Source organism: Magnolia sinica, chromosome 2 (assembly GCF_029962835.1).
Source record: "Magnolia sinica isolate HGM2019 chromosome 2, MsV1, whole genome shotgun sequence".
NCBI lineage: Eukaryota > Viridiplantae > Streptophyta > Magnoliopsida > Magnoliales > Magnoliaceae > Magnolia > Magnolia sinica.
In genome coordinates, this window is record NC_080574.1 from 143059 (window position 1) to 158969 (window position 15911).

At 37.6% G+C, this 15911-nt stretch overlaps 1 protein-coding gene across 1 annotated transcript; it reads left to right on the forward strand.

The window, feature by feature from the left end:
* Window positions 1-1071: 1071 nt before the first annotated feature.
* Window positions 1072-15900, forward strand: LOC131230813 (uncharacterized). Its single transcript, XM_058226813.1, has 5 exons — window positions 1072-1545; window positions 12607-12706; window positions 12773-12905; window positions 15501-15596; window positions 15667-15900. Exons 1-5 carry the CDS (start codon window positions 1155-1157, stop codon window positions 15802-15804), a joined length of 858 nt encoding a protein of 285 aa, XP_058082796.1. The 5' UTR covers window positions 1072-1154; the 3' UTR covers window positions 15805-15900.
* The last annotated feature ends 11 nt before the right edge of the window (window positions 15901-15911 follow it).

Here is a 15911-nt window from a genome sequence, read left to right on the forward strand (position 1 = left end):
CATATCTTGTCAACTTCATACTACAATCGTTTCACAGCCGTTTGATAGTTTCCATGGTTGTTTTACCAGCACAATCTAACATTAGTATTGTATTTTTTATTTTGCTTAGTTTATTTTCACTCGTTGATTGTACTACTTTAACATTCTGATTAATAAAATTGACAATCTAATATTATTTTTAACTATGTCTGATCTTTATTATTTTATTGAGAAACTTGACCTATTATCATCTTTGGAAGAAAAGTCATTGGCTCCAAGGCTAAAAAATCACATTAAAAATAAATAGCCCTTCCTTTTTAAAATAGCCTAATTGCTATAACAAATTGTGCCTGAACAGTCAACCCAATATTTACCGATTTAGTCTTAGTCTGGCTAGCTTGGTGCCTGGGTTCACAAATGTTTAATCAATTCGAGTCGAATACAACTCTAGTAAAACGACACTAAATCTAATCTTTGCCCAAGAGAGATTGAACTCATTCGTTTGCGTGGATCCCATCATCCTTACATTAATTTATAATATTTTGAAATCAAAATAAAGTTGAATTGATATTGTTCGGTAATAAGTGAGTCTTAGTGACATCAAATGCAAATGAAACCTATCATTATGTAGATAAAATAGGACTAATTGGTTTTACCGGAAGGAATAAGCACGGATGTCTGATTGGGATATTTGTAAACAAGAATCCAGGTGCGAGACATTGCTGCTGTGATTCACCCCCATGAATGACATGCTAAGGGACATTGTACCTTCACGCCGGTTCCACATTGCACCACGTGGAAATCCCGTAACTTCTGTGCCTCCAAAAGTTTTTAAACGGTGGGCATTGGGATGTGGTCCACATGAGCTTTCACACGAGCTTTGATGAATATTATTCAGTTTTGAGATCATGCCTGAAATGAGCCGGAAAAAATAAAACACATACATCAGGTTGGCCCGAGTCATCACACCACGTCGCTAGGCTGTGTTGGGTTCACCACGCAATCCAGGTCCGACTCTTTGGTACGCATCCGCCGTATTAGGAAAAGAAAAGAAAAAAAAATCTACTTAAGGAGCGCGAGGAACACACGGCAGTCGTCTTTAAAACCGCCTTCTCCTCTCTCTCCTTGTATCTCTGTGTTTGTTGCGTGCCTGATTGGATTGGCAGAAGAAAGAAATGGAATCCCTGCCGTCTATTTCCCCCTCCATGTCGATCGTATATCAACAGTGGCCGAGACGGAGGATGTTCTTCACCTGCCCTAGAAGAAGACATGATCGTATACCTGCCGCATCGTTTTCCTCTTTCTTGAGCACAAGCACACCCATTTCTCACTTCCCCGAACCTTGTTCAATGACCCCAAGGGGACGAAGAAGAGAAACGACCGCATGCGGATCCAGCACCCGAGGAGGGGATGCTGGGGAAGATGACGGTAACGATCTGGAAAAGGCACTTCACATGGACGGAAGTATTCCAGGGACCTCCGATGAGTTCGTGAAGCAGGTATCTTCCCGCGCCTACGATATGCGCCGACACTTAGAACAGACCATAGATTGCAGCAGCTATGATGGTATTGCCCTCAACATCTCTTTCTTCTTCTTTCTTTTTCTTTGCACTGATTAACTTGTGATACAAATCTTGCCTGATGGAGACCCGAGTATTTTGGGTTATCTTGGAGAAGATCCTGTTTTTCTTATCTTTCCAAAAAAAGAAAAAGAAAAAAGATCCTTGTTTTGTTGGGAAATCTAGGAAATGATGGGTATGTTGAGACATGAACAAATATTGGGATCAGTTAGCTGATTAGGAAGGGCTGATGGCAACTGGGTAATTCTTTTCTTTTCTCTTCTTTTAATGTTTGAGAATAGTTTCAGCACTTCCTGAGTAATACAGGCCCAGAGGGAGTGAGGACTCAGGACTCATACCCTGAGCCTAGTCTATGGTTAGGGAGTCATTAACAGAACTATTGGCGATGAGTATGGGACTTAACTTCCCTCTTCAGTTGTTGGAAGGCCTATTTATTGTTATTACATGTTTCGGCAGAAGCCCGTTATTTCAAATTCCATATTCCTCCGAATTTTAATGTAGCGATGATTATTATTATTATTATTATTGTTATTGTTATTATCAATATGCTTTTCTTTTTTCCCCACATCCCATATGTGTAAGAAAGGGAACCAACATGTAAATGCCTCCAGTCTTACCGTTTGATGGGATGCATTGCACCACAATACGCGCGCGCACACTCAGACACAACGTCATCCTTGGCTATGTTTGTCACACTTCACAGGTTCACTTTCTTGTCATGAGGCGCTGCACTGGTGGCGCTATGGGTGGTGCCCACAGCACACTTGACGGACGATACTGCTCCAAGCACTTAATGCTGCTATCCAGCACAGGTTAGCTGCACAAGTGCTCAAATGGCTATAACCCAAGACTCACCGTCATTTAAAAAAATGCCCTTGTTTCAACCAAAAGTTGCTATTAACTACACATCTGCCACCCATGCACCCTTCAAGGGTGCATTTGCAGATGGCGGTGGTGACACTATGGGTTTAAAGCTCGAGACTGGACTAGGTCTAGCATAGTAGGCCCAAGCCTAAGCCCAAAGAAATTGGTTGTGCCCAAGTTTGACCAGGTCGGGCTAATCTATGCGAGCCGAGGTTGGTGGTGGAAAGCAACAGAGAATTGTTGACAACAACAAAATCTAGAGCTGCAACATCAACAGCAATAGATTCTCCATTGATGGAGAAGGTGTAGAGAACTTCCGTGAGGGAAAAGGAGAGTGCATTCATTACTTAGTTTTTTAATTGAGACAAAAAAAGGGAATGAGAGAAGAGATGGGTTGGAGGCTTTTGGAGAAAAGAGAGAGGAGCTTGGGTTAGGAACTTAGGTTGCCACTTGCCATACATATTAAAATCACCTAAGTGCCCTTGAAGCCACATAGCATTGAGCTAGGTCATGCTAAAATGACACGAGCCCAAGCCTGGGCTCAAAATTGACCAGGCCACAAATGCTACGGCTGTGCCCGGCCCATTGGCCAAGCTGATAGGTCCAAGTCCGGTCCAAAGATGGGTTGTGCTCTTCAAGCTGCCTAACCCATTGCATCCCCATCCGCAACTCGCACATAGAGAGGGTAGATAAGAGAGAAAATGATGGAAAAATTATAAAAGGGGGAGAAAAAAGGGAGAAATTATAGCAAAGGCGCGGCTGATGAGTGCTCATGATTTCAAAGATGGGCAACCCATCTTCACATTATCCCATGCTATGGCCCACTCGAGCCTTTAGATTTGCTTCGTTTTTGGGCTTACTTTCTAACATGAGCTAGCTGAAGAGATTTATAGTACCGATTTCACACTATCATCAAGGTGGGTCGTGGGCCCCATAAAAGGTACTCTTATCAAAGAATTAGAAAAATGTGATAAAATCCAAGCCGTTGTAGGCCCTTTGCCTTCGAAATCTGAATCATACACCGGACAACAACCACTTTTTCTAGTTCCCAAGATACCTTTGACTTCATTTAAAATGCCTTTCAATGTTCTTTGAATATTCAAAGTTTTCTGCCCTACAAAACTGTGGGGTAAAAATGTCCAAAAGCTGCTCAAGTTATGGAAATGGTTTGATGTAGTGATTAAGACTTAAGAGGCCCTTATCCTTCCATCACTCATGAAATCTTATCATCATTCAAGCCATGGCTTTCGCGATTGTGAATAATCGCATTTATGGTCATTTTGTATGAGGTTCATAACAAGCAATCTTTGATAGTGCAAATCAAAGACCAACAATTTCTGGTTGTAAGACCAAAGTGTATGCTTAGTTGAATCTCGATAATGGTGCATCAAGGCTTCCTTACACTGGTGGGAGGTGCCAATTATCTTCAAGATGCAACAATTCAATGTGCCACTAAGAATGGTCTTCATCTTTTAACATAGTAACACTCGTGACAATATGGGCCAGGCCCAAGCCCATTAAGCTCAACCCCAACTCCAATAGCCGGTCCATTAATAAGGAGGCTCAAGCCTCCTATTTAGGTAGCTAACCTATTTAGGCAACTAGCCAGTGGAATTAATCAGCTAGCTGTGCAATAATCCATTAGTCAAATATTCTTAATTGCATTCTTATTCCTTTTTTTAATTTCTTTTCTATGTTTGTAATAAGTCATTGGTTGTCAATGACATTATGAGTCTTCCTTATACATACTTCTTAAGCTTATATAAGGGCTAACATGAGTAATATGAATGCACCTTTGAAATGAAGCAAATTTAAAGAAATGTTCTCCTCTACTTTGTTTGTGCTCACGTGCTTAAATTGAAGCTGCCTATGTTTTGGCGGATCCTTCCCATTATTCAGTTGCACCACTATAAAAAGCTAAGTTCTTGTTGAAGCAACTCAAAGTTGCCTACGTTTTAGTTGAGCCCTCATATGAGGATTCAAAAGTGGGTGGATGATGATTGCATGTGCCATCATCACATCCCGAATGCTCTTCACGATAAACTCTTCAATCTTTACATTGAATCCATAATTGCTAAAGAAATATGAGATTGATTGATGAAAACGTACCTAATTAAGGAAGCAAGTACAAAAACAATTCTTAGTAAGTAATTACCTAGAATTAAACTGTTTAGCCATGAGCCAAATCTTGCCTTAGTGCATGAATTTCAACTTATAACAAACGAAATTACCACCACGGGAATGAAGTTAGTTGAAAACTTCCATGTGATAACAAATTATTGCGAAACAACCACAATCATGGAAATAGTATTGCAATAATCTCAATCACAAGATATGCCCCTTGAACACATTGCAGTACCCTTCAATTGGGGAGGAATCAATAGTTTGCAATAAGAAGAGTGAACAAATGAAAATGCAACCTAAGGTACAGGTGATCGAATTCAATCTTGAGGAAAAGCCTAAAAAGAAAAACAAGAAGATGGATAAATTTGGAGGTCTAAGACATAAAAGTTCAAGAAGGAACCGAAATAGGGTAATTGCTTCATTTGTGGATAGCTTGGAGTCTGGACATCATGCGAAGGAATTCAATCATAAGAAAGGCAAAACCTAAAAATGCAATCCTTAAGAAAACCTTATAGCGATGGTTACTAAAGCCAATGTATTAGAAAACGAAAAAGATTGGTGCATGGACCGATGCCACCGAACATGCCACTTGTGACAGTAGCATCTTGGGGGGGTGTTCTTGGGATGGAATTCTTTATGGGTAAAACTTCCTTCACTAAGGTTGTAGGTCCAAGAAGCATCAAGTTGAAGATCACTTTGAGGAAGGTGCTCATCTTAAGGGATGTTCTGATGTCTTACATTCCCCAAACACCAGGAAGTAGGGGTGTACATCGAGTCGTGGCCTCAGCTCGAACATTGGCTGACCTTAGCTCAAACTCGGCTCGGCTCGATCCTCGAGCCTGACTGGCCAGCTCGGCTCGGTTCGGTTAGCAGCTCGGGCCGAGTTCGAGCCGAGTTCGCCATTGAGGCATATCCACAAACACCTGAACTACCTGAACTACAACTTCAAAAACCCACTGTTTTACAAACAAAAACAACGGTTTTACGGGTGTTTTATCAAACACCTTCTAAGTAACCAAATTAAAAAAAAAAAAAAAAAAGAGAGAGAGAGAAAAAAAAGGTATTTGTTTAATGTACATACCTTGCTTGCCATCGGCCAAACCTTCCTTGCCACCAGCCGCATCTTGTTGAGTCATTTTATCAAACAGTTGGTGAGCAACATCAATGGCAAAGTAACCGAGTCACCAAACTGGTTCAATCCGAGTTCGATTCGAGTTGGATTTGATCCGAGTCGAGTCGAGCTGGGGCTCAAACTCATTTTTGAGCTCAAAAAATCAGCTTGACTCTGCTCGAACTCGGCCTTGAACCGAGTCGAATCGAGCTTTTTCGAGTCGAGTCGAGCGAGCTAACCAAGCTAGCTCGGTTCGTGTACACCCCTACCAGGAAGAAAGTTGTGTTTTTGCCCCACTCTATGAGCCACGATGCTCTTGACTTCTGCCTTTAAGATACTTCCTTAGGATTTGAGCAAACCATGGGAAGAGAAGAAAGCAAGGCACAAATTACCAATACACCTATGATGCAATAACCTGAAGAAAAAGGAACTAAATTGAATCAAATCCAAAAATAAATCCCATTCTAAAGCTCTTATCTTCCTACACTCCTAAATAAGCAAATAAACTATAGCAATAAAGAAAGAAAAAAAAAAGATAAATGGAATTTCTTGACCCATAGCACAATGGCATCGCACCACAAGGGCTCTAACGGCATCACTGCAATAGTGTTAAATCCTATCGCATGAAAATTACCATTAATTCATTAAAATAATCACCCTTTGCTCATAAAGAGTCTTCGAACATTATACATTTTTTTCTTAAAGAAAAAGTAACCAAGTATAATCATATCCATCTATTACTTCTAATCCTAACTATCAATTCAATGAAGTATTAAAATTAAAAATGATAGGGGATCACGTCATGACCATACATGTTTTCCATAAATCATATATAACTTTAATTCAAGGTATTTTATAATGGTAACGGTGGCCGTAACCAATGTTTTAAATATTGACGATATTGGCTGATATATCCCACGATATATCTTGTATCCCACCTATGCGATACGAAACGCACAGGTAATGCCGATATATCCCACATGTTTGATCCCACGAGCATTTTCAATTTCTGATCCTTTTTTTAATTGAAATTATGTAAAATCAGTGTCAAAAAGTTATAAATCCATTGGTTCTTCCTGTTTTGTATGAAAAATCATGGAGTTGGAGCTTTGATTTCGATATCCATTGTTTTTCATGTTTTCTATGTTTTGTTTTTCAAAATTTTCTTTCAACCAGCTATCAATTGAGACTAATTTCGAAGTATTTAGGAGTATTTGATAAAATGATCATCACATACACTCTAATTTCAAATTTTGAATATTGGTGGTCCGATTTGGGAAAATTTGGAGAAAATTCAAAATTTCTCCAGTTTCTCCTAATTTGCTTGCAATGTTCCACTCCAAACATGAAATCAAGCATGTATGAGGGCTGGTCTACTAATTTATTGTCCTGGTCAATTTTCAAAAAATAAAAATAAATTTTAATTAAAAAATTGTTTTTATATATATATATATATATATATATATATATATATATTGGAATTTCCCTTCAACCAGTTGTCAATTGAGTTTTGAAGTATTTAGAAGTGTTTGATGAAATGATCATCACATACACTCTAAATGTTATGCATTCAATTTGAATGTAGTTGTATTAGTTCAATCAGAGAGCATAGCTTAGGACCCCATACAAAAAAAAACCTATTATGTGCACTTCTTTTTTGAGATGTTATGATTTAAAAGTGTGTATTAAAGTCTTTTTAAACTATCCATGAAGTTTCTTTGAAAAATTCAACCATTTTCCCAATGTTTCCATATGTTTCACAAAAAGAGCTATAAATTACCCGATACAAATGATATATCTTGTGAGATAACTGAGACGTATTTGTATCCCAAGGTTGCGATACATAACATGATACCGATATTTTAAACACCAATGATAAGTTTCCATTTTAATAAGGGCCCAAACCATGTGTTGTCATAAAAATAAAACCTGTGCAATAGTAACAAAAACTTATCCATGCACATAAGTACATCATCCATCCATCCATCTACACATACATACATACTTGCATGTATGCATTCACCGACACTTATCAATCCATTCATGCATGATACTTACATCCATAGCACATCCATCCATCCCATCCATAACACATCCATTCGTCCATCCATCAATGCACACATCCACACATACATGTATCAGACATCCTCAATATGAGCATACACAATTATGAAATGGTATAATTATTTTTTAAAAGTAAACTTTTTTTTTTTTTAAACTTATAATTTTTAAAACTTCAAAATAGATTTTTTCATTAAAAAATGCAACACATCCCTCATCAACATCCCATCCCATAAATAGAAAAAATTAAAAAGTTTTCATGAAACAATATTATTATTATTATTATTATTATTATTATTATTATTTAATCAAATTTGTTTTTACTTGTTTGAAAATTTAATTAAAATTTAAATAATTTTTTTTTTCAAAAATTGAAGAGGAGTGGTTGAAATCTACTCCTCAACTGGATCCTAAAAGAAAAACTTTTTAAAAAAATCTATTTCTTTTTTTTTTTCGATTTTCATAGTATTTGCACATGTTTTCCCCCTTCTCGATTTCCCCCCAAATGAGGGATTTGATTCAAGAAAATTGAAGAGTGGTCGAAATCCATTTTCCAACAGGATCTCCAAAAATTTTTAAATAAATATTCCTAGTTTCTTTTTTTTTTTTTAGTTATTTATTTAAATTTTAGCAGTATTTATACACGTTGTTTTCCTTTCCTGATTTTTCCTCCAAAATGAGGGATTTGATTCATAAAAATGTTAAGAGGAGTGATCGAAATCCAGTCCCCAACTAGATCCCTAAAATAAAATAAAAATCATATTATCACGCAGTATTTGCACACGTTTTCAGCAACATTATCATCAAGACAATCATTACAGGGTAGATTTTGTAAAGAGGCGATTTTTGGGTAATCGATACATTAACAATATTTCGCTGGTACTTAGGAAAATCAGCATTTCCAGTGGCATCTGCATTGCTACGTGATACAGACATCAGACCATTCAAAGTATATCAACACAGGAGGCGTGCATTACCTGTGTCAATGTGGTTAGATGACGGGTACAAGTCGGGTCTCTAGTGGTTGAAGACCTTACACGTGTTCGTGATGTGCGTAAGTTGCTTGAAGGAGATATTTGGACCGTTGGATTGCGAGGATGGTGTGATCAAACCGTTGGATTATCACGGCCCACCTCATTGCACTATCATTGGGGCCCATCGGGCATCTTGGATTTGAGTTTATCTTATGAATATTTTATTTATTTGAGTAATGAGACAGTGCATGCACAATTTTTTGTGCGAATTTCTTTTTTTAAAAAGAAACTTTTTTTAATGGGGGTATTTTGGTAATTGTAATTCCGAATTTATCAGGGTGTTTTGTCCTAAACCTCAGAGGGGTGCTATGTTATGTTTATGAAAAAAGAGAGCTTTTACTTCTTCAAGGCCGAACAATTCTGTATTCTACTTCTAGTGATCGGAAGAAGGCGTAAGGCCTATAGAAGTGATTTCTCATCTTCTCATTCTCTTTCTTTCTTTATTCTTTGAAGGTATTTTTTCTTTAAACCTCTTTTCTTCATTTTCTTCTAAATTCTCTAGATCTAGAAGCCGATCATTTTTCTTTTCAATCCAAATCATTAGATCTTGGAAGATCTAGATCCCCACATATACATATTTTGATCTTCTTCAAATCCCATTACCCAAGACCCTATATTTGAACTACAATCAAATAACCATCAATTTTTCTGAATTTTTCAGATTTTTCAATCCAGAAAATTCCTATTTCCTAGATTAAGAAATCCGCTTGGATCGTTAGACGGACCTATTGCAATGAGAAAGTCCTATCTTTTGCTGGATCCGACTAAATTTAGATTTTAAGGTTCAATACAATGTGTTTGTCATGGGTGGCCATGATCATTGCTGAGTTTTCCTTAGTTCCTTCTTGTTTTATGATGTATAATATTGAATTTTTATTGTTAATGCTTGCATAAATCTGCCCCTTTTAAATACCCCATTTATTTAGGGTTGGATCAGGCCGTCTTACACTACTGCGATATTATGCTGATATTAGCAATAATATCAGTGATAACTAAAATACTGGTTACAACCATACATGCTTTCTGCAAAAACCCATTGAGTAAGTTCTTGAACAAGACCAATGTTGTGTCATTTAGGGCCTCATTTGATACCCTGTAAAGTGGCCCATTAAAAAGTGATGAACATGCCAAAGAAGAATTTGTTCAAAAAGTCATGAGTAACTAACTCTTACACTTAATTAACATGGCTTAATAAGCCATAGCCAACTCACTTTCACCTGTGGAGTGGCCGTCTTTCCATGGAAGTGTAAATATCATTAGAATTCTCATTGGTTGTTTTGATTTAATCCTTCCATCCTCTTTGGAATATTTTATTCAGTTATGCTTTTGTGCTTTAATGTGTTGCATTTTATGAATGTAAATTCAAAAGGGATAAATCTGAAAACAAGTACTACTTTGTTTAGATGGCACAAGGAAGGTCTCCATATTTTCCGCGAGTTCAGTTATACTTTTGTGCTTTAATGCGTTGCATTTAATGAATCTAAATTCAAAAGGGATAAAATCTGAAAGCAAGTACTGCTTTGTTTAGATGGCACAAGGATGGTCTCCATATTTTCTGCGAGTGAGCGAGCAACAAGAATGTTTAGGAGATATGAATGTTGGAGGAAGTAGTATTTCTTTGAACCAGAAGAATTTCATTGAGGAAATAGTAAGGAGATATGATTATATGGAAGGAAAGCTCTTGGATAATTTCACAACATCAAGGAGGCCTCCTTGTGCGCGAGAAGGTGGTAGCATCCCAGAAGATGCTGGCAGTTCTAAAGGTGCTCTTTGGTCATCTCTTTTCTTTTAAATTAATGCCCATTTCAAGGAAATATCTTCCTCATCTTATAAAATGGACATTAATGTTGAAAAAGGAAAAGAGAGAGAACCAATTCGAGGATTGTGATGACATTTATGATGTGGAACTTGAGAAGGTTGAGTTTTAGAAAGTATCTGAGAATTTCAAAGAATAATCCAAGATTCATTAGAAGAGTGTCTAAAGATTTGATGAACGACATGCTGGCGACAGCGCCATGATCCAAGAAGATACATATGACGAGTCCCTTGGTGGATTGAGGACAAACCTATCAATGAAGGAATGAATGATTAGTTAATGGAGTAGACAAGGATATGTCAAAGTTGAAATGGACATGTTGATACCATCTCAACAACAATTAAAGAGCATAAATCAGAGACTAACAGTGATAAGGACAACAAGTTGTCAACAAGGATTTGATAGACTCACAAGTCCATTACTGTAGAAGGGGGAGCTGACGCCTAGAATGTGGAAAGACAAAAGACGGGTACCGTGATCTATGGAGCCATCCTATGTAAGCAATCCTGATCCAACTCATAGGCCTTCACCATCAGCTGCCACCACAGCCAAGGGAGACATGTTGTAAAGTCCGCTCAATCCAATGGATTGTTAGCCGCTATCAACTCAAGGACAAATTCTTTCCAAGCCAGGGGAATTGGTGCATATTTCACCATCCATCACCATTAGATGGACCCCGTATGCGGGGCTGGATGTAAAAGCCCATAATTGAGATATTTTATTTATTTTGGAAAGATCTTATAAGACTTAAAATCTTTAAATAGTTACTATTTTCCTTATTGAATTTGAAATTTAGATGTTAGTAGCCAACCCCAATTGGTTGGAATAAGGCTTAGATGATGATGATGATTTGAAATTTAGATGCCAATCTGTAGTTCACCTGCAGCCATTGTATGTGTGGAATTTGCCCTCTTTTATTGGTTGTGTTCTGTTTTTGTTTTGAGTATAAATTCTCATATTTTCCATTAAATAAAAGAGAACTAGTTAGCCCACCATTAAACAGCATAATGTTCTTTCAGCTTGCAAAATTGGGTTCTTATATAGGGTACATCATTAACACAAATCATATTGTACTCATTGTTCGAATTATCTCTGATATTATCGAAATATCTCTGATATATCGTTAAGTATCGCCAATTTGTTGATATTGCCAAAACTTTCAATTGTGTAAATTCCACGTGTCGCTTATATCACTAATGTATCGATATTGCCAATATTTTCGATTGTGTAAATTCTAGGTGACGCTCGTAGCACTAGTGTATCAGCGATATTTCAATATTGCCAACAAAGACATCACAAAAAAAAAAAAAAAAAAAGTTCATTAAAAAAAATCTGTTTCAAAATTTTTTTTATGGGCATGGTTGTTTCCAATGTTCAATTTTTCACTAATAATATAGATAATATCTCGATATTATTGTTATCGCAACATGCACAATATCGAGACCACAATCTTTCATTTTGCTTTTCAGTTGTTGATGATTTCTTGGCAAAATTTCATGAGTTGTTGATATTTTGCAAAATCGATGGATGTTTGGATGAAAGGTTAGATGGGATGGTTGGATGGTTAGATGGGATGGATGGGATGGTTAGATTGTTTCTTACGACGGCACATTCTTTTAGCCCCCCATTAAATAGAAACTTATTGTGCATGCATTCTTTTTACATTTCTTTTTTTAAAATTCTTAAATATGCAAATATGTGTATTTTAGCATCTCTTGAAGTTTCACTGAAAATTCCACCGTTTTCCCCATTTTTCTCTGCATTTCTAGTTATCAACGATATTATTGGTGATATCAATATTGTTTCCATATCACTGGTCAGCGAAACTTGTAGCGATGCCGATACTTTGAACACTGCTTGTACTTCTACATGGATATTAGTATTTAGTACGAATTTATTAACTAATTATTTGGTCTATGTTACTCTGTGTTGTGGAGACCTGAGTGGCTGTTGTGATTTATCAACATTTCTGTTCATATTCGTTTACTTGGACAAAGTAGACCCCTTCATAATATTTTCTCTTCCACTCTTCTCTAGTTTTGGAGGCCAATCCATGGAGAGAAGCATCAAAACCTGTTTATGTGCTGACCCAAAGGGAAAATCAACTGTGCACAATGAAAACACGAAGAAGTCGCAGGTCCTCCCTACCTCCCTCTTGTCAAACCTTGTCATATACAAGCTAATTTTCTTGTGTTTTCTACAGTGAGGTCGAAAGAGAGCTTGGGCTACTGTTTTCTAAAGGTGGAAAATGGAGATCAGAAATTGGAAATACAGCTAAGCCCAGGACCAGCACAAAGTTCCATATGCTTGTTGAGGATATCAGGGAAGGAGTCCTTGTAAGTATTGATGGCTTTCTTTTGCTGTACTCTTGGTCTAGTTTGGAGATAATCTTTCTTCTGCACGGCATTCATATAATCTGGAAATGTAATGTTACAAAGTGATTGGGCAAATGCAAATTTCTTTTACGGGGTTCCCTTAGCATGATGTGTACTGGTGCTTTATTTATTTTATTTTTTCTTTATTCATCAGATAGACTAGCTCTCAGCAGCTATTTTTCTTCATTTAATGAGTGCCTTTACCATCTGCATGAGGGTGAAACTTGCAGTTCTTAATTCTTTGTTTGCTTTCCGTGAAAAATGCTACATGGTATTACCCTCTTTACAATTTATTAAAAGAACATTGACTTTGAACCTTCACTTTTATTACATTTTGAGGGAGCCTTGTATTATTGAAACAGGATCCATTGACAGAAACATTTCACGGTTATGCTTCTCCAGTAGATACTTTAAGGGAACTATCTTTAATGGAACCATTGGAGTAAATGATCTATTAATGGGAATGTAACATAAACTTCTCAGAGATCAAATATAACATCAAGAAACTGGAAATATAACATAGGGTGTGTTGACTTCACCATATTCATGCACTGGACCATCATTTTTTCTGTACATACAAGTTACTAACTCATAAACCATCACTTTGGTCTCTCATGATTTTTCTCTAGTTTTTTTAAGGGTTGGGAGTGGGGATCGCCAAGAAGGTCGAATATTTTACCGGTATCTTTGGGTGTAGGAAGGGAACTCTTCCGACTACGTATCTCAGCCTTCCTCTCTGTATCAGAAGCCTGTGAAATAATTATGGGATAAAGTGGTGGATAGATTTGAAAGTAAACTATCGCAATGGAAGGGAGGAGACTTATCTTTGGGTGCTAGGTTAACTCTGATAGAGGCGACAATGTCAAATCTTCCGGTGTATTATATGTCATTATTTAAATGCCTGAAATCGGTATTAAAAATGCTGGAAAAGTTAAGGAGGGACTTCTTATGGAGAGGGGTGGAAGATAAACATAAATTTCATGTAATGAAGTGGGAGGAAGCATGCAAGCCTCGGGATCAAGGGGGGAGCAGGATTAAGGAGTTTGAAGATTATGAATTTGGCATTGTTGGGGAAATGGGTTTGGCGATTTGGTGGAGAAGAGGGCTCATTATGGAGGGAGGTACCGGGAAGAAAATATGGGGTAGACGCAAGCAGTGGGTGGACAAGATCATCTTCCCTATATAGGTCTTCATATCTTTGGCATAGGGTGGCATTGTCAGAAAGGATGGTCCAGGAAGGGATAGGGTTCCATTTGGGAGATGGAAGAGGCATAAGGTTTTGAGAAGATATTTGGGTAAGGGACCAAAAGCTAAGTGACATCTTTCTGCAATTAGCGGGAATCGCATTGGAGAGGGGAATGAGCGTTGATAAATTTTTCTCTATGCAAGGGGAGCAAGTCACTTGGATCCCTCCATGTAGAAGGGATTTAGGGGATGAAGAGATTAATGAGCTTTCTAGTTTGCTTCAGCTCTTATCCAATGTGCAGCTGTCGCTTTCAGAAAAAGACTCCATGGATTGGTTGTATGACAAGTCTGGAATATTTTCAATAAAATCTCTTTATAAAGTCATGAGTGGAGGTAGCACTTTAGAAGAGAAGAATCCAACAGCTCATATTTGGCAATATGGTGCCCCTTTAAAGGCGGTGGCGTTTGCATGGTTAGTGGGTTGTAAGAAGGTTCTAACAATGGATAATCTTCAAAAAAGAAAGATGTTTCTTCCAAATGTGTATTGTGCTTTCAAGAGCGGAATCGGTGGGTCATCTTTTTCTTCATTGTTCCTTTGCAAAAAATGTGTGATCGCTTTTTTAAATTGTTCAGAGTTGATTGGGTGCTTCCAAGCTCAATTGGTAGTTTCTTCATGGCGTGGCATGGTGGGGGTAAGGGAAAGATTGGGTCATACATTTGGCGCATGTCCCTTATAGCAGGTCTCTGGTGTATTTGGTTAGAAAGAAATGATCGCTGCTTTAATAATCAGAAAAGGAATGCTTCAGTGATCTTTCAAAAAGCGAAATCTATGATAAGGAGTGGCCGGATGCATCTTAAGATGATTGAGCAATTTCCAGATAATTGGGTCAAGTTGTAATTTTTCTTTTTGTATTTGTATTATGCTTTTGGCTTCGGCCTTTTAATAAATTCATCATCATTAAAAAGAAAAAAGATTTCTTGAGCTTTATTTACATGAGCCATCTATTCAAGATGGTTTTCTTGCTCTGGATTTGAGCTCCCCTCCTTCCAAGCACCTGTCGCACTTGCCAGTTACCATTGTCATGATTCTTCCTAGAGATAACCGTTAGATTGATCCAATTCATACTGTAGACTTGTTATTTCTGAATTTTTGGTTTTCAAAACATTAATTATTTTATCTATTCCTAATTACCGCTGCACTGCTATTTACTGAAATTAGTTTAGCCTTGGGCATAGTGTAATTTGGCTGGTGGATGTTGAGATGCATCCGTATTATGTGATGCACCATGGCAAAGTTGTCGATGGAATACTGTTTAATTGACAATTGTTTTTATTTGTGTGTGTGTGTGTCTAAGAAGCTGTTATTTTCAGGTCTTTGAAGATGAGCACGATGCGGCAAGATACTGTGATCTACTACAGGGAGGAGGCCAAGGTTGTGAAGGCATTGCAGAACTTGAGGCAGCATCGGTGAGACATTGTTATCTCTGATTACAGCTAACTGGTTGATGCTTGATGGCATTGGTCTATTCATCTGCAGGTATTTGATATTTGCCGCAAAATGAGGGCTCTTGCTGTTCTGTTTCGTCGAGGAAGAACGCTGCCTTTGCCCGAAAGCCTCCAGCAGAATTTGAAAGCGAGAAAGCGGTCACTGGAAGACCGAGAGGATTTGATTTGAAGCTATACTTACGCTAAAATGCATAATTGTATATTGTCTGATATTTCTATATGCGCTGTCATCTCCAATAAAGTTAATAAAGGTGTTGTTCATGCTCTTGGCAATTG

What these genes read in the sequence shown, in the direction of transcription:
- LOC131230813 (XM_058226813.1), top strand. Translation starts at nt 1,155, where the DNA reads ATGGAATCCCTGCCGTCTATTTCCCCCTCCATGTCGATCGTATATCAA. An exon ending in AGATTGCAGCAGCTATGATG is followed by an intron (nt 1,546 to 12,606) that starts GTATTGCCCTCA and finishes ACTCTTCTCTAG; the next exon opens with TTTTGGAGGCCAATCCATGG. An exon ending in AAAACACGAAGAAGTCGCAG is followed by an intron (nt 12,707 to 12,772) that starts GTCCTCCCTACC and finishes TGTTTTCTACAG; the next exon opens with TGAGGTCGAAAGAGAGCTTG.